The sequence below is a fragment of the Manis javanica genome, chromosome 15 (assembly GCF_040802235.1).
Source record: "Manis javanica isolate MJ-LG chromosome 15, MJ_LKY, whole genome shotgun sequence".
NCBI lineage: Eukaryota > Metazoa > Chordata > Mammalia > Pholidota > Manidae > Manis > Manis javanica.
This window is the reverse complement of record NC_133170.1, coordinates 86,469,301-86,490,824: the sequence shown is the minus strand read 5'-3', so window position 1 is coordinate 86,490,824 and position 21,524 is coordinate 86,469,301. Positions and strand designations below refer to the sequence as shown.

Genomic DNA, 21,524 nt, shown 5'->3' with positions numbered 1-21,524 from the left:
TTCGTGGACCTACGTTCTCGTGGAGACAGGCAGATTCCAATCAAATGAGCAAGTACAGGTAGTAAGTTGGATGGGGAGGGGTGCTGTGAACAAAAGCAAAGAGGATGGGGGATATGGAATGCCGACAGGATGCTGTTTTATATTGGGTGATGAAGGAAGGCCTCCCTGACTGACTGAGCAGAGACCAGAAAAGGTGAGGGGTGAAGCCCCACAGATCCCTGGGGGGCAACATTCAGTCAGAGGGAAGAGCGAGTCCAAAGGCCCTGAGGTGGAGGGGCTTTCACTGCAGGGGGAACAGCCAAGAGTGGCAGTGGGAGGGGGAAAGCGGTCAAGGTCACAAAGGTTGGAGGGTCAGTCTTCACAGCTCTGCAGGCCTTGGTGTGTGCTTGGCCTCCTGTGGTTTTTATTCCATCTTTATTTTGTTGTAATGGGTCTTAATTTGATTGGTTAATAGAATCCTAAGTTCAAAGTCCACTGTCTTTGAAGGTATGGTGCCACAGACTTTCAGCATCCGTGTTGTTGCTAAAATCTCTGCTGCCAGTTTGATGTTCATCGCTTTGTAAGTTCTTTGGGGATCCTGTCACGGTGTTTTGAAGATTCACGAGTCCTTGTCATTCATTCTGTGGATTTTCCTTTGTTCTCTTTATCATCCCTTCCATTTTCCCCATCATCAGAGAGGTGTCGTGTCCTCTTTTCTTAAAATCTGCTGTATCATTTTTCATAGTTTCAATTCCCTCAGATACTCAATTTAGTCTTTTATGTGTGTAGTCGTATAAGCTGAGTCAGCCGATGTCAGAGCTGTGTGTCTGACCGCTGTAGTACCAGGAGCCCTTGTAGGTCTGTTTCTGTCGCCTGTGAATGTCTCTGCTGGTTCTCACTCATATTATCTTATTTCCTCAAGTACCTGGTCATTTTTAACTCTGCTGGATACGGTATTTGAAAATTATTTGTAGAAATGGTTTGCAGCCTCACATGATGTACACCTGCATTTTCTGCTGCCAGCTCTTGAGGCACTAGCACTGCAGGGCCCTCAGCCCAGTCCAGGGACTGCAGGCTGGGCACTAGTTGGTGTGTGAGCTGGTTTACTTCCAGTTCACCCTTACTCGACAGTGCATCCTTTGGGGTGCCAGCATGAATGAGGGATTATATCCCAGGGACCCCCCACTTTCACCTTGGCCTTCTTCTTGGTCCTCCCAGGGCCTCAAGTCTGGCAGAAATACACGCAGGCTCTTCCTCATCAATAAATGTTCCCAAGGCGAAGGCCTCCCTGTTTGGATGTCTTCCTTCCTGATACCGTTTACTTTGTCTTTCATCTCTAGCACATTAGCTCTCTCAGAGCTGTTTCTGTTTGTCCAGGTTTGTCCCCCACCCTCAACAGGAAGATTGCTCTGAATCACCTGCAGGAGTAGAGCTGTTTCCCCAGCACACCCACCTCTGGGGCAGCCTGACAGGGCATCTGCTGGCTGGGAGACAGGTGGATACGTGCCTGACAAACCCAAGATATGGGGGCTTCACTTTGAGACCCGGCAGGCACTCTGGGAGCCTTAGTCTGGGACATCAGCCCAAGCTCTGCTTGGCAGTCTCTCTTTTAGCCTGAAGGCCAACACTCTAGGCTAGTGTGGTGCGAGGTAAGTGGGCACAGACTGGCCACCAGTTAACGGCCATGCACTCTCCTCTCCCTGTCCTTCCTGCTCCTTGTTTTTTGCCAACTCCAAGCAGGACACTTCACTGGGGCTTTTCCCAGGAGCACCATCAATGTGGTCCCACCTACTTTCTACCTTCTGTAAACTGCCTAAAATTGCTGGTCTGTTTGTGGTCCCTGGTATCCATGACAAATACTTAGAGCTGCGGGCAAATGGTATTCCATCCAGTAGTAGCTAAAATAGTTTTTTTCTCTCCTCTAAATAAGTTAGCTGGAGGTAGGTAGCAGCTTGTATCTCTGCAATTCTCCTAGCCTTTCCTTCATGGTCATAAGCTGGCTTTTGTGTCCAAGTTCAAGGAAGGACAGGAGGAAGCCAGTGCCAACAATATCCACCCCTCTTACCAGAAAAAAAAGCTCTCCCAGAAGCCAGTTGCTGCACAGGCAGTCAGCAAATCACTTGGGCACCCACATTGCAAGGGAGGCTGGAAAAAGAAGTAAAGAGCATGAAGGAGAAGAGGTCTTGGAGCAGGTGTGGACGTAGCCGTCTCCTGCTGCCTGCCACATTCCCTCCTGACACTATGCTGAATTTATTCCCTTTTTCTAAAAAACTTTTTATTGTCTCTTCATCTAGACATTGAGGGCAGTGGAGGTGAATTGAGTATGAGCCCTCTGCTCTCTTGTTGAGTTGCTTTGTGAACACTTTTATGGTGAGACTTGGTCATTCAAATTGAATTGGCCCTCAGGATGTCTGGGAAAATGTTGCTGTGGAAGGAAAGTGGACTTCTGACCAGCAGTGCTGACTCAGCGGCCCTCCCAAGATGCTTATTAAGGAAGCACCATTTTATACATTTAAAAGCCACTTGTAGTTTCCTTGTTTGAATGACCTGTGGAAATACTTTGTTGTCATGTTTTTTTTACTGCTCTATAGGAACTCTATATATTGGGGACATTACTCTTTGTGCTACCAGTGTGCTTCAGGGGACCCCAAAAGTCCAGGGTTCTTTCCCTAAGGATCACACAACTCGTGTGCACAGGAAAAAGACAGGAAGCAGAGGGTTGGGGCACAAGTAACCGTCCTTTAGGTCTCTGAGCTCTGTGCAGACCACTGTCTCCCCAGTCAGGCCCTAGGAAGACTCTTAGGAAGTCCCCCTCTGCCAAGTTCTTCATTGTAGGACCTGTGACATTGTCCAGAGAGCTGGTGATGAGCTGTGCCCCATGCTGCCGCCTGAAGCAGTGGGGATCATTGTCCATTACTGAGAGCCCAAGGCAGGAGGTGTGCTTGACGTCTGTCGGTATTGACACCGGTCTTCAGGCCAAAGGGCAGATCCTCTTTTATCTTGCCCCTGGTGCCACAGGCAGGCAGAATGTTCTGCTTTGTTTATAGCAGTTTACTTCATTCCCTTCCATTCTTTTAAATTGACTTTCTCAGGTTTTTACCTTTTAAATGTATTTTGAGTGGTAATACAGTCACATCGTTCAAAAACAAAAAGATTACAGTAGTTTTTCAAATTTTTAAATAAGTTTTGAAGGCAGGAAGTGTGAGACCTCCAATTTTTATTTTCTTTATCAAGATTCTTATGGTTCTTGAAGGTCCTCTGTGAGTCTATGTGAATTTTAAGATAGATTTTTCTTTTTCTGTGAAAACCACCATTAGGATTTTGATAGAGAATGCCCTAAATCTGTAGATGACTTTTGGTATTACTGACATCTTAACAATAGTAAGTTTCCCAATCCATGAACATGGGATATCTTTCCCTTTATTTGTGTCTTTAATTTCTTTGAGCAACATTTTGTAGTTTTCAGTGTATTTGTCTTTTACCTTAAGTTTATTCCTAAGTACTTTTTTCTTCGAAGGATATTATAAATGGAATTGTTTTCGTAATTCCCTTTTCAGATTGTTCATTGTTAGTGTATCAGAATGCAGCTTGTTTTTGAGTTTTGATTTCATAGTCTGCAAATTTGCTGAATTTATTCATTAGTCCTTAAGAGGTTTTCTATGGAATCTTCAGGGTTCTCTACACATAAGATCGTGTCGTATGCGAGCATGTTCACTCCTTCCCTCACAGCGTGGAAGCGTTTACTCTTTCTTGCTCATTGCCCGGCTAGAGCTTCAAGCACTATGCTGGACGGAAGTGTGAGCATCGGCATCCTCGCCTTGGTCCTCACCTTAGAACGGAAGTTTTCCATCTTTTGTGTGTATGATGTTATCTGTGGGTTTTTCATATATGGCCTTTATTATATTGAGATAATTTCATTCTGTTACTAGTTTGTTGAGTGTTCTTGTAATGAAAGGGTGTTGAATTTTGTTAAATGCTTTTTCTACACCATCAAGATGATCTTCTAGGACTTTTTTCCCCTTCATTCTGTTTATGTAGTGTATCACACTGATTTTAGTTTATTGGACCATGCTTGCATTCCAGGAATAAATTCCACAATGCCTTCAATTTGCTATTGAATTCTGTTTTTTAGTGTTTTGCTCAGGATTTTTGCATGAATGTTCACAAGAGATACTGGTCTGTAGTTTTACTTTCTTGTAGTGTCTTTGTCTGGTTTTGGTATCAGGATAATGCTGGCCTCATGGACTGAATGAAAATACTCACTTCTCTTCAGTTTTTTGAAAGTATGTGGAGGATTGTTGTTAGTTACTAATTGTTTTATATAATTCACCGGTAAAGCCATCTGGTCAGTCCTAGGCTTTTCTTTGTTGAGAGGTTTTTGATTAGTTATTCAACCTCCTTGCTAGTTATAGTTCTGTTTGGGTTATTGAATTCTTTTGATTCAGTCTTTGTAGGCTGTTTCTAGGAACTTGTCCATTTTATCTAGGTTATCCAATTTGTTGGCATGCAATTTGTCATAGCATTCTCTTATTTTTGTGGATTCAGTTGTAATGTCCCTATTTTATTTTTCATTGTTGTTATTTGAATCTTACTTTTCTAGTTTCATAAGGTAGCAGGTTGTTACTATTTGAGATCTTTCTTATCTTTCTTCTTCATAGGTCCTCCCAGCTATAACTTTCTCTCTAGCCAGTGCTTTTGCTGCATCTCATAATTCTTGATATGGTGTTTTCATTTGTCTTAAGGCATTTCTAGTTTCTCTTGTGGTTTCTTTGAATAACTGGTTGTTTAACAGTGCTCTGTTTAATTTCCACATATTTGCAGATTTTCCAGTTTTCCTCCCATGGATTTTTTTGTTTCATTCCATTGTAATTGGAAAGATACTTTTATTATTTCAACTTTTTTTAACTTGAGGTTTGTTCCATGGCCTAACATGTGGTCTGTTTTAGAGAATGTTCTGTGTATGTGCACTTGAGAAAAAATTCTGTTGTTGGGTGGAGTGTTCTCTATATGTCCCTTAGGTCCAATTAGACTGTGCTGTTTTTCAGGCCCTCTGTTTTCTTATTGATCCTCTATCTGGTTGTTCTACCCATTATTAAAAATGGAATGTTGAGGTCTCCTGCAATTATTGTAGAACTGTCTATTTCTCCTTTCAGTTCAGATGTTTGCTTCTTATATTTAGATCTGAAGTACGGTGCATATATGTTTATAACTGTTACATCTTGATGAATTTACCCTTTTATCATTATACAAGTGTTTTTCTTTGTTTCTCTTAACATTTCTGACCTAAAATCTATTTGTCTGGTGTTAATATAGCCATCCCTTCTCTATTTTGGTTACTTTTTACATGGGCTATCTTTTTTGTCCTTTCACTTTCAACCTGTGTGCCCTTCCATCTAAAGTGAATTCCTGTAGGCAAATTTATTGGATCCTGTTTTTTTAACCCATTTTTTGATTAGGGAATTTATTCAATTCACATTTAAAGAAACTACTGACAGGTAAAGACTTACTATTGCCATTTTGTTATGCATTTCCTATATGTTTTATCTTTGTCCCTTAACTCCTTCCTTACTATCTACCTTTGTGTTCAGTTGATCTTTTTCTGTTCTTTTTTGGTTTTTTTTATGACACACTTTGATTCCCTCCCCATATCCTATTGTATATATCCTATAGGTATTTTCTTTTTGGTAATCATGGGGATAACAAAAACATTCTAAAGGCATAACAATAAGCTAATAATTTAGCTTCAATTGCATATAAAAACATTGCATTCTACTTTACAGGTCCTCCAGCCACTTTAGGTTATTGAAGTCACAAATTATATCTATGCATTGTGTAACCAGCAAGATGGATTTTTATGATTTATGCTTTCATCTTCTAAATCCTGTAAAAGAAAAAAATAGATTTACCAAACAAAATGAAAAAATGTGGGTTGTATATTTGTCCACATTTTTACCTTTACCTTTACTAAATATATTTTATGGTCTAGCATCTTTTCATTTCAGCTTGAAGGACCTCCTTTAGCATTTCTTTCATGGTAGGTGTAATGGTAATGCTCTCTTGTCAGTTTTATTTATCTGGGAATATCTTAATTTCTCCCTCATTTCTGAAGGACAGTTTTATCGGATATGGTATTTTCAGATGTCAGTTTTTCTCTCAGCATTTTAAATATGTCTCCACTGTCTTCTGGCCTTTAATGTTCCTGCTGAGAAACCCACTGATTGCCATATTGAGGATCCCCTTTACAACACAAGTCACTTTTCCACTTTCAAGATTCTTTGTCTGTCTTTGACTTTCCACAGTTTGATTATATTATGCACAGTAGGGGAAACTTTGGGTTTTTCCTAAATGGAGTGTTCATTGAGCTTCTTGGATTTGTAGACCCATCTTTTCTCAAACTTGGGGATTTTTCGGCCATTATTTTTCCAGATAAGCTCCCTTCCCCTGTCTCTCTTGACCTTCTAGGACTCGAGGTAGGGCATGTATTTGTCTACTGGATGGTGTCCCGTAGGCAATTTTCACTTTTCTGTGTTCTATTTTCTTTTTGCTTTTTAGACTCAATAATTTCTAACAATCTGACTTCAAGTTCACTGATTCCTTTGTTTTTTTCAGTCTGCTGTTGAACCCCTCTAGAGAATTCTTCAATTCAGTTATTGCATTTTTAACCTCCAGAATTTTGATTAGGTTCCTTTTTAATAATTTCTATCTCTTTATTGATATTCTCATTTGTTCCTATTGTTCACCTTATTTCATTTAATTGTCTGCCTATGTTCTCTTTGATCATATTTAAGACAGTTGTTTTAAAGGGTTTGTCACATAAGTTCCAAGCCTCTGTTTCTTTAGGGTCAGTTTCTAGAGATTTATTTTGTTCCTGCGAATGGACCGTGTTTCCCCATTTCTTTATATTGTGCCTTGTGATATTTTGTTGAATTTGGTGCATTTGAAAAAAGCAATCAACTTTCCCAGTCTTTATAGACTGGCTCCACCACACAGTCAGTTGTAAAGGCTCCTAGTCCTTTCAGGCCTCTTCTAGTGATGCGTCTTTCCCAGGCCCTTGTGTGCACTTGCTTTTCCATCTCCCCATTTACAAAGCTGCTTCTAAATGTCTTCATTTCCCTAAGAGTCTCCTACTTGTCTTCACAACCTTAGATGTTCTACTGTATTCTACCCATTCTCTCTTTCCCCCAGGCACCCCTGCAGCTCTCTTATGCCTCTTCTCCGGCCGCCGCCTTCTGTGGCCTCCATCCTGATGGCCCAGCTATGCCGCTGTTCCCATTAGCACTCCATTCCTTTACGTTTTCTGTAATGCCTTTGAGTAAAGTTTTATAATTTTCAGCCTGTAGGCCATGTGCATCCTTTGTTAGATTTATTCTTGGATATCTTACAGTTGTGTATATTCTAAATGACAGTATTGGTTTTTTATGTTTCCTAATTATTCACTGCCACTCTATAAATGCATTAGACTTTAGTATATGAGTCACCAGTCATCTTCGTACACATTCTACACATGCTGTTTTTATTAATTTGTCAAATCGTTTTGTTTTCTATATGGAGTCAACAATCAAATCATCTCAAATAATCATTTTATTACCTATTTTTCAATTCTAATGCCTTTTTTCATAATATTGAAATCTATTAATACACGAAATTACAAGTTTTCTAATAATAATTCTCTTTGCTTTCCTCGATAAACCCAATTTGGTCACAGTTATTACCTTTTTCTTGTTAACTGTTAGAATTGATTACCAGTAATTTGTAGAGGATTTACACATCTGATGTCATGAACAGAATTGGCCTGGGATCTTCCATTCTCATTCTGTCCATGTCTGATTTTAGAAACAAGGTTATTTTGTCCACAGAATGTGGGGGGGATAGTTCCTTCTTTTTCTTTTTTTAACCTCTAAGCTTGTATAAGACTGGGAAAATCTGTTCTTTAGGAGTTTCTTAAACATCAGTTTTTAAAACTGGTATATATAATGTTTTCTTCATGGTAAGATTTAACCATATTTTCTATTTCTGAGTCAGTTTAGATAAATTACATGTTTCTAGGAATTAGTCCATTTTCTCTCAATGTTCAAATTATTGGCATAAAGTTGTTGATAGTACTCATATCTTTTTAACTCTTCTATATCTGTAGTTATATCTCTTTTTTATTCCATTTTTTAATACCGTTTCTTTGAGTTTTCTTCCTTTCTTGATTAATCTTCTAAGAACTTTGTCTTTCTAGTCATTTCAAAAACATGACTTTTGTCTTCATTTGTCATCTTTATTTTATATTTTATTTTCAAGTTCATTGATTTTTTTTAAATTCTATACTGTCATCTTCCTTCTGCTGTTTAAAAATGTTTTACCTAATGTCTTTTTCTTTTTCTTTTTTTTCTTTCTGATGCCTTAGGTTGGACTCTTGGGTCATTCATTGTCATTCTTTTGGATTCTCTAATATAAGCTGTTTTATGTTTGCAAGTTTCCCTATAAAAGCCCCACTTTTGCTGCATCCCACCAGTTTTGCAATGTTGAGTGTTTTTATTACCATCCACTTTTAAGTCATTTAAAAAATGTCAGTTAGCTAAAATTAATTAATTAACTAGATTAATTTTTTTGACCCATGAGTTTTACTCAGTTGTGTTTTAATCAGAGAAAATGATGTATATCAAGAGTTGGTGAACTTTTTCTGTAAAAGACCAGAGAGTAAGCATTTCAGGCTTCGCAAACCCCTAGGATCTCTGTTGCAGCTACTGACCTCTGCTATTTTAGTATGACATATAAACAAATAGGAAGGTTTGGGTGCATTTTGATGGAATTACTTACAAAAAATAGATGGTAGGCTGGGTTGGGCTATGCCAAGCCTGCAAGCCTACGTGATACCTGTTATTTTGTTGAAGTTGGCTTTTAGAGCAATTTTTCATGTTTCCAAGTGTGCCAAAGAAAAATGTATGTTCTCTAATTGTGGGTGCCTCATTCTGTATGTGTCCTTTAGGTCACATTTACTAAATGTTCAGTTTGGCTTACCTGAATCTGCACATTTTGGCCTTTCTGACCCATTACTAATTTGATGTGTATTAAAACCTACATGTGGAAGTTGTTTTGTCCTTCTCTTTTAACTCTGTCCCCAGTGATGTTTTTGGTCTCACAGGCTACTTTGTCTCATAATTGTAAAATACGAGCTTTCTTCTTTTTATTATTTACTAACATCTTATAACTCCACCTTTACCTGCGTCCTTTCTGTATCCATGCTTATGTGTTTTTTACTGACGTCACGTGGCTGGTTTTATCTAATCTGACAAGATATTATTTCATCACCAAGTTCAAACCATGTACATTTTTTGTTTTTTTTTTAAACCAACATAAACTTTAGCCAGAGAGTCAGTCATTTTGCTCTCCAGACCTCTTTTAGCATCACCTGGATTGACCTCTTCATACGTTAACTATTTCCTCCAAGACATCTTCAGGGTGGATGTGTCCTGTGGCAAACCTTCTGAGTCTTGCAAGCTAAGAAATCTTTTTATTACACCCTATTATATGAATAACTGTTTGGCTGGGTAAGAAAGCCTAGGTTATGAGGTTTTTCCAGTATATTAAAAATAGTACTTCATTGTGAATCTTGGTATCTCTGCCTTTATACGTGATAAGCTCCATCTTACTTGATCAGCACTCAGTGGAGCCTTTGAACCTAAGGCCATTCATTTTTCTTTAATTATGTGAAGTCTGCCTGTATTCTTCCTTTAAATATCTCCTTTTCTCTTCTTTCCGTCCCTCCCAAGGGGTTCCTTGCGTAGCTGTCAGGCCCGTCTCCTGCCCCCCTTCTGCCTTTCTCTCTCCTTCGGCTCCCTCTGCACGCCTCCCTCCCTGCCCGCGCATGGGCTGCCCCTCCGGCCAGCTTCACTCCTCCTTGGTCTTCAGCAGTGTCCGTTCTGCTGATCCATCCCCTTCAGCCACTTAATATCTCAGATGTCTCCACATGCTCGCACTTAACATCTGTCCTTGGTTCTTTTCTGGAATTCCTTATCTTGTTTCCACTCCTGTTTTACATCCTGGGCCTTCTCTTCCAGTGTTCAGTCTTGTCTGGTGGCAGTTTTCCCTTTGCCGCAGCTGTGCTCCTTGGGTCTGTGCATTAGAGACCTCACCTGGCAGGGCATGTTGCAGAGGGGCCCAGGCAGACATGATGCCAGTGCACCTAGGCTTGAAGGAAGCATGGGCAGGAGCCAGGGGCAGAGGCCCCGGGGTTGTAAAACCAAGTCTGGTAACTACCCCCAGGCACCTCCTCACCCCTGGCATGACGTCAGGTCCCTGGAGAGCATCAGCGAAGGAACAGCTCCACCCAGATAGCCCACCTGTAACCTTTACCCTGATATGCTATTTCCATCCTGTTTTGGAGGCCAAGCTACTGTGGCTGCTGACCAGTGCATTCCTAGGCCAGCCGCGACTGTACCAGCAGACTCAGGGGGGCCAGAGGAGCAGAACCTGCCCCGGTTTTCTCTGCCACATCCTTGCACTGTGTCCCTCCCTGTACCCTACCACTCCACCCATTGTGCCCCAACTCCACCTTCTGGCTGGCCCTGGGCATCCCAGGATGCAGAGAAATTGTTCTCCATCTGTGGCTTCTGCAAGGATGCCCAGGGGTCAATGGCTAGGCCAGGGAAGCCCCCAGCCGTCTAGGTCTCTTCATGACACGTGCACTCAGCTGCCACTCCTTTGTTCACAGGGTCTGCGGAAGAGGGAGCTGCTGAAGGAGCTGCTGCCGGTCATTGGGCAGAATCTCCGCTTCCAGCGCCTCTTCACCGAGTGTCAGGAACAGCTTGACATCCTGAGGGACAAGTAGCCTGCTGAGGTCTGCCCTGGCTGCAGCAAGGGCAGGGCCATGCCCTCACCACTGGCAACGTGCAGGGCCTCCTCTCACCTCATCTGCAAGTCACAGCAAGACGAGGAGACACTGGCAGGAGGTGGGCAGTCCAGCACCAGTGCTGGCCCCGCTTCCTGGGCCGACTTCCCCTGTGTCCTGGGCCTGGTGCTCCCTCAGAAGGGGGCACCTCTGCCCGCAATTCACCCCTCCCTCCAGGAACCCCATGTGGAGCTGGGGCTGGCACCCTGCCCTGCTGCCCCGGGGTCAGTGAGGCACTCCCGGGCCTGCCGTGACGAGCACGGTCCCAAGGTGGACACTAACTAGCCTCTGCCACTGCAGGTGCCGTGCTGCTTCAGCTATGACAAATGAGCCATTTGTGAAAGAGAGAACCCTGAAACGTAGTGTATTATGCAGTCAGGAGACTGACTCAAGACCTTTGTAAAAGGAAAGGCTATTCCGACACACAGACTATTTTTGTACTAGAATTTGCTAACTTGTAATATGGAATTTTCTTTTTGGTCAATAATCAGGATTTCCCTATAAGTCACTTGGACATTGGTCACTTGTAGGAAATTTAAACTCTAATTATGACAGCTACATTGAAACATAATTGTACTGAAATTAACTTGTCTATCTTCATTTGGTTTTAATTTTTAAATGTTTGTAAAAAGAGTCTTTTTTGGGGGACGGGGCAGGGGGTGGGTGATTTCTTTTGTAAGTGTAAAATAAATGAACACACGTTGGATACCAAATCACCCTGGCTGCCCCTGCCTTTTCCTTCTAACTGCACCTTCCTCCTGCAATGGTGGATCCCCCTCCTGAAATGGGCCGTGAAAGAAGATCGGAACCAGAAGGGGTCTTTGACGTCATCTAATATCCCTGGCATCTCCACACAGAAATTCTCTTCACAATGTGGAGGCCACTTCCCTGGACGTGTAGGATCTCGGGCTGCACTGGGACCAGCAGGCAGGCCACCTGGCGTGTGTCTTTTCCCAAGCCAGGCATCGAGGTCCTGGGTTCCGGCTGCCCGGATCCCCAGGTCCTGATCATGCTCAGCACCAAGGGCTGCAGCTGACTTGCCAGTTTCACGGAAGGAAATCAATAGGTAAAGATGTGAGTTTTCTGAAGAATTATCTAGGAGCCTGCATTTCTTACCACAAGAGAAGAGATAACTACAATCACAGAATCTTCAAGCGTGGTGAGGGCTGAGCATCTTCACCGCTGGGTCCTAGACCTCTCTGTTGCCTCCCTGCCGGCCGTGTGGGACCCTGAGTCTGGGGAAGGAGGCCTGGACTTGGAATTGGGACATCTGGGTGACTCTGGCCACTGACATCCCTCTATGGCTGCTGCTTTGCCTAATGGCCATTTTAGCTTCCTGTCTGTTTAATGTCAAATGCCTGGATAAGATCCGGGCACACCTAAGTGCCAGACAAGCCAACGCATGGAGTGCATGTGGGCATGGATGCCTCAAAAGCCAAGCTGTAGTGTGAGCTTTTCTTTAAGGAATGAGGAACCAGAGATACTGTGCAAGTCAGGCAGTTACCCTGGCAACCCTGCAGAGCGGCATTGAGAACCTGGGGAGCAGCAGCGAACAGCCTCAGGACTGACAGAGCTGTCTTATGTCTAAACCAGCACAAATCTGGGCTTTGCTGTCAAATGGAAATGAGGTTAAGAAAACCTGTGTGGCTGTGAGGACTGACAGGTCATGTAAGCAAAGTCCTGGCTCATAGCCAATGCTTCCTTGAAGAAAACTCTCAACAACCAGTGTTTTTACTATTTGGACAGGAGAGGAAGACAAAAAGCAAAAAGACTGTTCAGGGACTTCATACTTCCAGCCAACATGGGATCACAGGGAGCAAACTGACCCCCTTGCCGAACAACCAGAGGGACCAATCAAAATACATGAAGCAGAGGTCTCAAGACATCGCATGTCAGAAAATAAAGGACAGTGATCCCCGGGAGATGGAACACAAACAAGATGAGCCCTGTGACTGCCCCAGCGTGCTACTGCAGAGAGAGCTTCTAGGCTGCAGCCAAGAGGGGAGAAGCTGTGGCAGAGCCCAGCACACTGGTGTTGCAGGAATGAATCTGAGGAGCCGGGAGAGCAAGACAGCTGGAGTTCACAGGACGAAGTAGCAGAAAGAAGAGCCCTCCAAGGAGAGAGGCTCTTGGAGGCCCTGCAGAGGGGACACCTTTGTATGTTCTACTAAGTACTGATAAGTACATGCATATGAGGAAACGAGCAAGATTGGACCACAAACCGTATGAAAAGATTAAAGTGAAAATTGCCCAGTTATCACCCAGGGATAGGAATAGTGCCTATTCCCACCAAACAGACTAGAGAAGCTTGTAACACGAAGATCTGGGGAAGAGCACCCAGGAAGTGTTGCCTCAGTACCGGAGAGTAGTTAGAGCGCTGTTCCAGATCCATCTAGCAAAAATGAAAAGCAAGACCTGAGAGGATTAAACTGTTTCCAAGTAATTAATTTCACTGCAAACCAAAGTTCAAGAGGATTTAAAAGAATACAAAAGTATGCAACATCCCATGTTTGGCATCCAAACAAAAGATTACCAGGCATACAAAGAAGCAGGAACATGATCCAAAATGAGGAACAACCGATCTTGACTGATCAATCAGAACTGACCCAGAATTTACACAGATATTAGAGTTGGCAGAGAAGAACATTAAAATAGTTGTAACACTACCTTTCATGTTCAAAAGTGGCTACATAGAAGACCGTAACAAGAAAGTCACATCAAATTTCTAGAGGTGGGAACTATAACATGGAGATGAAAACATGCAAAGGGGAATAGGATGAATGGCAGATTAGACACTGCAGAAGAAAAGATTAGTGAACTTGAAGGCATAGAAATAAAAATATCCCAAAAAAAAAAAAATCCACAAGAGAAAAGAAAAGAAAATAGCATCAGTAAGCCACAGGACAACATCGAATGGCCTAATATGCAAGTAATTGAAATCTTCAAAGAAGAGGTAAGAGAAGTGGATGAAAAAAATATTTGGATATAATAATGGCTGAAAACTTGCCCTATCCCTTCCCACTTCCTTGTGCCTCTGCAAATGCCCACTGTTTCCTCCTTACCCTTACCCCTCATGCCCATGCCTGCTAACCTCACTACCCCTGTCCACTGATGCCCCACACCTTTTCACTACCCTTGCCCACAAACCTTGTTTGCAAGCAGAACATGGGGACCTGTGTCTTCCTGGGTTGGGACTCCCTGCCTCTTCTAAACGTTCTGACTTGACTGCCTCGAGCACCTCCCAGCTTCAGCCTCCAGATCACATGTAAGGTGAGTCTGCTGGTGCAGCAAGGGTCTGGGCACGCACACAGAAGGCACCTCAGGAAAGAGCGCAGCCCCTCCTCTCTCTCTATTGGATCTGCTGTCCCTCTCCTCTCACATGGTAAATATTTTCTCCAGATCATTCATCTTTCAATTTTATTTTTGTGTTGACTTGTTTCTGATTTTTGTGAAGGTTAATTGTTCTTTTGTAATTTAATTATTCTAAGCTTAGGACACTTCAAAGATATATGGATGACAACTAAAATAAGCATATGAAAAGGTGTTCAACAACACTGGTCATTCAGAAAGTTCCAATTAAATGACATAACACATACCTATTAGAATGTCTTAAATTTTAAGAAAAATATTTTTCAGTAATTATAGGCAATAAAGTCTTGTTTTCTGGCTATTTTGTAGTTCGCCTGTTCACTCCTTCCTCTCCTGCTGCTTTCCTTTGTGAATTGATGATTTTCAATAGTGACATGCTTTGACTCCCTTCTCTTATTTTTGTGAATCTACTGTAGGCTTTTCTACTGTAGAGGCTTCCACAAAACATTTGTAGATACATCTTCCCTGAGTCTACTGTAGATTTTTGTGTTGTGTTTACAATGAGGCTTACATAAAATAATTTGTAGACATAAGTCTGTTTTGATGTTGATAACTTCAATCACATGTAAAACCTATCCTTTTACTGCCCTCTTTACATTTTTTATGTCACAATTTAACTTATATTGTGTATTCATTAACAAATTATTTTTTAGTTAAAGTTATTTTAAATCCTCTCCTTTAATCTTCATACCAGAATTAACTGGTTAATGCCACCAATTCACAGTATTAGAGTATTCTGAATCATGCCTACCTTTTCCAGTGTGTTGTGTATTTTTCAAAGGTTTTCGTGTTCCTAATTAGTGTCCTTTCATTTCAGCGTGCAGAGCTCCTTTCAGCATTTCTTGTGTGTCTCATGGTGATGAACTCCCTCAGCTGCTGTCCAGGAGCATCTTCAGCTTTCCATTGTGAAGGACAGCTTTGCTGGATATAGTATTCTTGGTGGCTTTTGTTTTTCTTTCAGCGTTTTGAATATATCCCACTCTCTCCTGGCCTGTAAGGTTTCTGCTGAGAAACCCCCATGAGGCTATCAGCTGGCTTTCTGTGTGTGTTTACTAGCTGTCTTCCAAAACTCACTCTGACCACCACCACAGCGGGAGTACGCACAGGGAACCAGCCACAGGATGGTTGGCAGGGGTGTGGTGATACAGAGATACAAGGTGCTGGGAGTGTCCGTGGGCCAGTCAGCGCATCCACGGGCGAGGCATCCCTGGTAGTGGTGTATGTGATAGAGTCTGTGATGTGGTCAGTGGGGCCTTTATCTCTTCAATGCCCTTCAGCATCCTATCTGTCACTCTCCAGCCTCTTCCTGCCTCCCCAGGCTCGCACCTCATGGTTCAGTATTCTAGATGGGGAGAGGGGGAGGGCAAATGACCTGACTAGCAGCACTCTGCACAGCTGAGAAAGCAGGTGCTCACTCAACATTCTTACCTTCCCCTGCAGGAGAAATCATGGGGCGAGAGGATCCCTTGGCCCTGAGCTTGGCCACCTTGAGGAAGGGGCAATGCCGGTAAGTCAAATTGTTCCTCTTATTCTCTCCAGCGCATCCACATTCATATTTTTTTGCTTCAACAGGGTTGGAATTCTCCACTGGAAATTTAGTCTTCCGCAAAGACTCTCATTTATGAGTGAATGCCTAAGACATGTCTGCTGGGGCTCCTGGACCATAGCCAAGAAGGGCTGGAGCCAGTTCTTGGGCCATCACAAGGTCCACAGCTAGGACCAAGGTCTGGATGCCTACTACCTGACCAACTGATGGGCAAGATTTCTGGGTTCATTGGCAGGTGGTGCTGGACCTCAGTTCCCACGGAGTCTCATTTGTCCATGGATGGATGTCAAATTGTTGGTGGTGGTGGAGACACAAACAAGGGACGTCTTATTCAGCCATACTGCTCATGTCAGCTCCTTTCTTCTAATAGAAGCACTTACTGTTATAAATTTCCCTCTCAATACTGCTTTGGCTGCATCCCAGAAATTTTGTTATGTCTTGTTTTCATTTTTGTTCCATTCAGTTTTTTTTTAATTCCCTTGAGCCTCTGTCTCTCACCCATGGATGTTTAGAGGCATGTTGTTCGGCTCCCGAGTGCTTGGAGACACCCCGCTGCCTCCCTGCTGTTGATTTCTAGTTCGCTCAGCACATTTGGGGTTGAATGAGTTCGTATTATGACCCAGTATATGGTCTCTTGGTTTGTACTTTATAGGTGCTTGAGAAGACTGTGCATTTCATTGTTGAATGCAGTATTCTGTGCAATTCTATGAGATCTTGTTGGTTCTCTTTTCTCTTAGCTGATATTAAAAAGCGATTGTATAAAACAGTATGTATATAATGTATTATTGGGCATATAGGTTACAGAAATGTAAAATACTTGCCAATAACAAAACAAAAGAGGTGGGTGGAATGAAGCAGTATTGGACTAAGGAAATTACTCCAGATGGCAAGTCAGATACAAAAGAACAAATAAAGAGAATTAGAAATGATAAGCAAGAGTTAATATTTTTTATCTCTTTAATCCTATCCTCTTTAAAAGCCATTAAATTACATTAATAGTTACAATGCATTTTGAGTTTGTGACAACTATAGGTGTAATATATATAGCAATAATATAAAACGTGGAGCAGGAATAGAGCTACGTGGGAGCAATGTTTATGTGTCTCACTACAATTAAGTAAGCATAAATCTAAACCTGCTTCTAAAAAGAAGTATAAAGTAAGCCCTAGAGCAACCACTGATGATAAAACTCAGATATACATGTGCATATACATATATATGTGTGTGCATGTGTGTATATTTATTTTAAAATCATTATTTGAGGTTCCTCAAATAGTTAGAAATAGAATTGTTTTATGATCCACTAATTCTTCTCCCAAAAGAATTGAAAACAGGGGCTAAGATACTTGTATGTCAGTGTCCACAACAGTATTATTCACAATACCCCAAATGTGGAAAGAACCCAAGTGTCTATTACAGATTAATAGATTTCTTTCATGTGGTATATACATGCAGTGGAACGTAAGGCCAGTATCATTCGGGTACCAAAAACATGCAAAGACATCACAAGATTTCAACAAGGCTGCTGAGACAAGTGAATGGAGGAAAGAATTGTTTTTTCAACAAGTGGTATTCGGACAACTGGATAACAAGTCATACTTTGCTGGCTCCTGGTCAACAGCAGAAATAGTAATTTATTGTGGGATTTAATAACATGTAGAAGTAAAATGTATGACAACAACAAAGGGAAAAACTGAAGTATAATGTGAATATTACTTGAAGGGAAACAGACGTAAGTTGATTATGGATACTGTAAACTTTAGTGCAGCCACTAGAAAGAAAACAAAACAGACTTCTGGTCACTAAGTCCACAGTGGAGATCAATGATATTATAAAAAAATACACCATTCATCCAAAATAAGGCAGGGAAAGACATAAAATACAGATGGGAGAAATGATGATAAATAACAAAGTGGTAAATTCAAGTCCAGGCCAGTCCATACTCATATTATATATAAATGGCCTAAACACGCCCCCCACCCCCCGACTAAAGGGCACAATTTTCAGAGTAGACGTAAAGAGCAGCCAACTTCTCTATACGCCGCCCGTAGGAAACTCTCTGTGAGACGGGTAAGGGTGGTGCTCAAATTGTGAATATAATTAACACCACTGAACTGTGTGCTTAAAATGACTAAAAATTATGTTTTATGTACTTTAATACAACAAAAAAAATAGGAAAATAAGCCACGGTAACAGTGCAGAAAAGAATGAACATAGCAGGCCTGACTGCTCTGCTTTGATAGCATCTTACAAGGTCGGCCCCGGCGTCTGGAAACTCAGATTTCAGGAGCATTCCCATCATTAACTGGTAGCGGTGGTTACTATGCCTGAACTTCTTAAACAAACAGTATGGTTTATTCTGAACACTTGCTTTCCTTCTGGCATTCTGGGATTTGGTTATGTGCCAAGCAGAGTTGTCTATCATCCCCAAATAAAAACCCTGGGCATTTAAAGCTCGACTTCCTTGGTAGGCAACATTTCACAAATGTTGTCACAACTTCTTGTTGGGGGAATTAAGCTTATTCTGTGTGACTCCACTGGGAAAAGGACTTCAAAACGTTGTGCCTATTTTCCCTTAAACTTCACCCCCATGCACTTGATTTATAGATTAAATGCATTCCTAACCAAACGTCAATTAACTCTTTTTGAGAAACTAATGCTGTAACTTATATGAAATACAAAGGAATTGGAATAGCCAAAGAACTCTGAAAAAAATATAGTTGGAAGACCTACACCATGTGATTCTGAATCATTTTAAAGCTGGGGCACTAAGATGGTATGATATTTATACAAAACATAAATAGATGAATGGAATAGAATAGGGAATCTGGAAATAGAACCAAAGGTATATAGTCAGTTGATTCTCAACAAAGCTGTCAAGGTAATTCAATGAGGGACAGCATAATATTTTCAACAAATAGTGTTGGAGCCATCTGACATCCATATATTCTGTAAGGAATATTTTCTGGGACATTTTTTTCTTTTCTTTTTTCTTTTCCCCCTTTATCCTCTTTTGAGAGTCAGCTATTTAAGGATTAGGCCATTCAAAACCAAACATGTATATAGGAGAATTTAGAATGCCACCATGCAAGCCTAGGAAAACATAAAGACTCAGAAAAAACCTAAGAAGATCTCAGGCTCATCTCCAGCACAGAGACACCCTTTAGCAATTAAAAGAGAGAGAAAGCAGATTCTGGGAAAAGGGGATAGTCTGATGTCTAGAGTTCACATTGTAAAATTCAGATGTCCAGTTTTTAATAACAAGTAATCACAAGCATACAAAGAAATAGGAAAGTATAGCCCACTTAATGGAACAAAATAAATTGCCATAAACTGTCCGTAAGGAGCCCTAGTTGTCAGATTTACTAGACGAAACTTTAAAAACAACTTTCTTAAAGAGACTCAAGAGAATTCAAGGATAGCATAGAAAGACAGGAAAATGATGTATGAACAAAATGAGAATACCATAAATAGGTAGAAATCATTAAAAAAGAATCAAACTCTGCAACTGAGAAGTACAATAACTGAAGTGAAAAATTCACTGGAAGATTCAAAAGCAGAATCTGAGCAAGCAGAAGAAAGAACCTGCAAGCTTTAAGATAAGCCCACTGAAATGATAAGAGTGAGGACACAAAGAAAAAGGGGAAAGAGAAGAGAACCTACCTGACAGGTGTGGTGTGACCGAACCGCCCACCGCACAGCGTGAGCCACGTGAAGAGGGAACACGAGAAAGAAGAAAGAACATCGGAGGGAACAGTGGCTGAGAATTCCCCAAATTTGATGTAAAACGTGAATCCACAAATCCAAGAAGCTCAATGAATTCCAACGAGAATAAACTAAAACAACAACAAATAATGATGATAACAAGACACACTGTAGTCCAACTACAAAAAGCTAGAGACAAAGAATCTCGAAAGCAGCAAGAGGGAAGAAGCTCACCACAAAAAGGGATCCTCAAGGTCATCGTGATTTCACATGAGAAATCCCAGAGGCTGGAGACAATGCCTGATACATTCAGAAGCTGAAAGAAAGAAAAAGCTCTTGGCCATGAAGAGACAAGTGCACAGAAAGAATTACTCATCTGTGGTATCAACACAAAATATACAAATATGTAATTTGTGACATCAATAACAGGAGGGGGAGTGAGCTGTATTTAAGTTGGTGTAAGTTCAAATTAGATTGTTCTAATTTTAGGATATAAAACTCAATCCCCATGGTAGTGACAAAAAAATACACAAAAGGAAATGAGAATAGACTAAAAACCTCATACAATAAGTATCGATTAGTAATGGAGGGAACGAGGTACGAAAAAAGTAAGACATAGACAAAATAGCAAAATTCCTTATCAGTTACTACTTTATGTAAGTGGATTCAACTCTACAGTCATGACAGAGATAAACAATGGATTAAAACACATGATCCAACTATATGCTTCCTACAAAAGACCCACTGAAAGTAAAAAGACAGAAAAAGATATTCCCAGCAAATACTAAAGAAAAGAGAGCTGGAATATACTAATACCAGATAAATAGACTTCAAATCAAAAAAGATTATCAGACAAAGATACCATAGATACACCATTTATATACCTAGTAACAGACCCTCAAAATATATGAAGCAAAAACTGACAGGACTGAAGGGGGAAATAGTCTACAATAATGCCTGAAGACTTCAACAGCTAACTTTCAGTAGTGGATAGAACAATCAGACAGTTGATAAATAAGGAAATACAGGAGTTGAACAACACATTTAACTAACTAGACCTAACAGACATAAACAGAACAGTCTATCCAAAACAGTAGAATATACATTTTTCTCAAGAGCATATGGGAAATTCCCTAGGATAGACCATTAAGTTAGGCCACAAAGAGAGTCCGAACAGTTGGTATAAGAAAGATACCATACAATGTATGTTCATTTACAATAACAGGATGAAGTTAAAAATCAATGACAGAAGGAAAAGTGGAAAATTCACATATATATAGAAATTAAACCACACACTCTTAAACAAAAATAAGTCAAAGAAGAAATCACAAGGGGAATAAAAAATACTTAGAATCAAATGAACAAGAAAACACAACATACCAAAACTTAAGAGATGCCACCAAAGCAATGCTCAAGGGAAATTTATAGCTGTAAATGCCTACATCCAAAGACTGAAAGATCTCAAATCAATGACCTAAAATTTCAACTTAAGCAACTAGAAAAGAAGAGCAAATTAAGCCCAAAGCTAACAGAAGGAATGAACTAATAATGATTAGAGTTAAACAAAATAGAGAACAGAAAAATAATAGAGAAAATCAATGAACCTAAAAATTGGTTCTTTGAAAAAAATCAACAAAATTGACAAAAGTTTAGATTGAGAAAGAAAAAAAGAAGATGCAAATAATTGAAATCGTAAATGAAATTGGGGACATTACACCAACCTTACAGAGATAAAATGAATTATAAGTATGTACTATCAACAGTTATATGTCAATTAATTAGATAGCACAGAAATGGATAAATTCCTTGAGAAACATTTACCTAAACTGACTCAAGAAATAGAAAATTTCATAGACCTACAATTAAAGAGATTTAATTAGTAATTATAAGCTTCCAACAAAGAAATATCCTGAACCAGATGGCTTTACTGGTGAATTCTACCAAACATTTAAAGAAGAATTAACAAAAATCCTCAAATAATCCCAAAACTTGAAGAGGCAGTAACTGTTCCTAACTCATTCTGTGAGGGCAGCATTACCCAGATATCAA

At 40.8% G+C, this 21,524-nt stretch overlaps 1 protein-coding gene across 11 annotated transcripts in view; it reads left to right on the top strand.

The window, feature by feature from the left end:
- Positions 1-13,714, top strand: part of HIRA (histone cell cycle regulator) — an 88,874-nt gene extending 75,160 nt beyond the window's left edge. For all 11 annotated transcript variants that reach the window (XM_036993327.2, XM_036993326.2, XM_017675870.3 and 8 more), the window contains one exon: positions 10,679-13,714. In XM_036993327.2, the coding sequence (XP_036849222.1) occupies positions 10,679-10,795 (117 nt within the window). In that variant the 3' untranslated portion in view covers positions 10,796-13,714. The remainder of the gene's footprint in view (positions 1-10,678) is intronic.
- Positions 13,715-21,524: the final 7,810 nt, after the last annotated feature.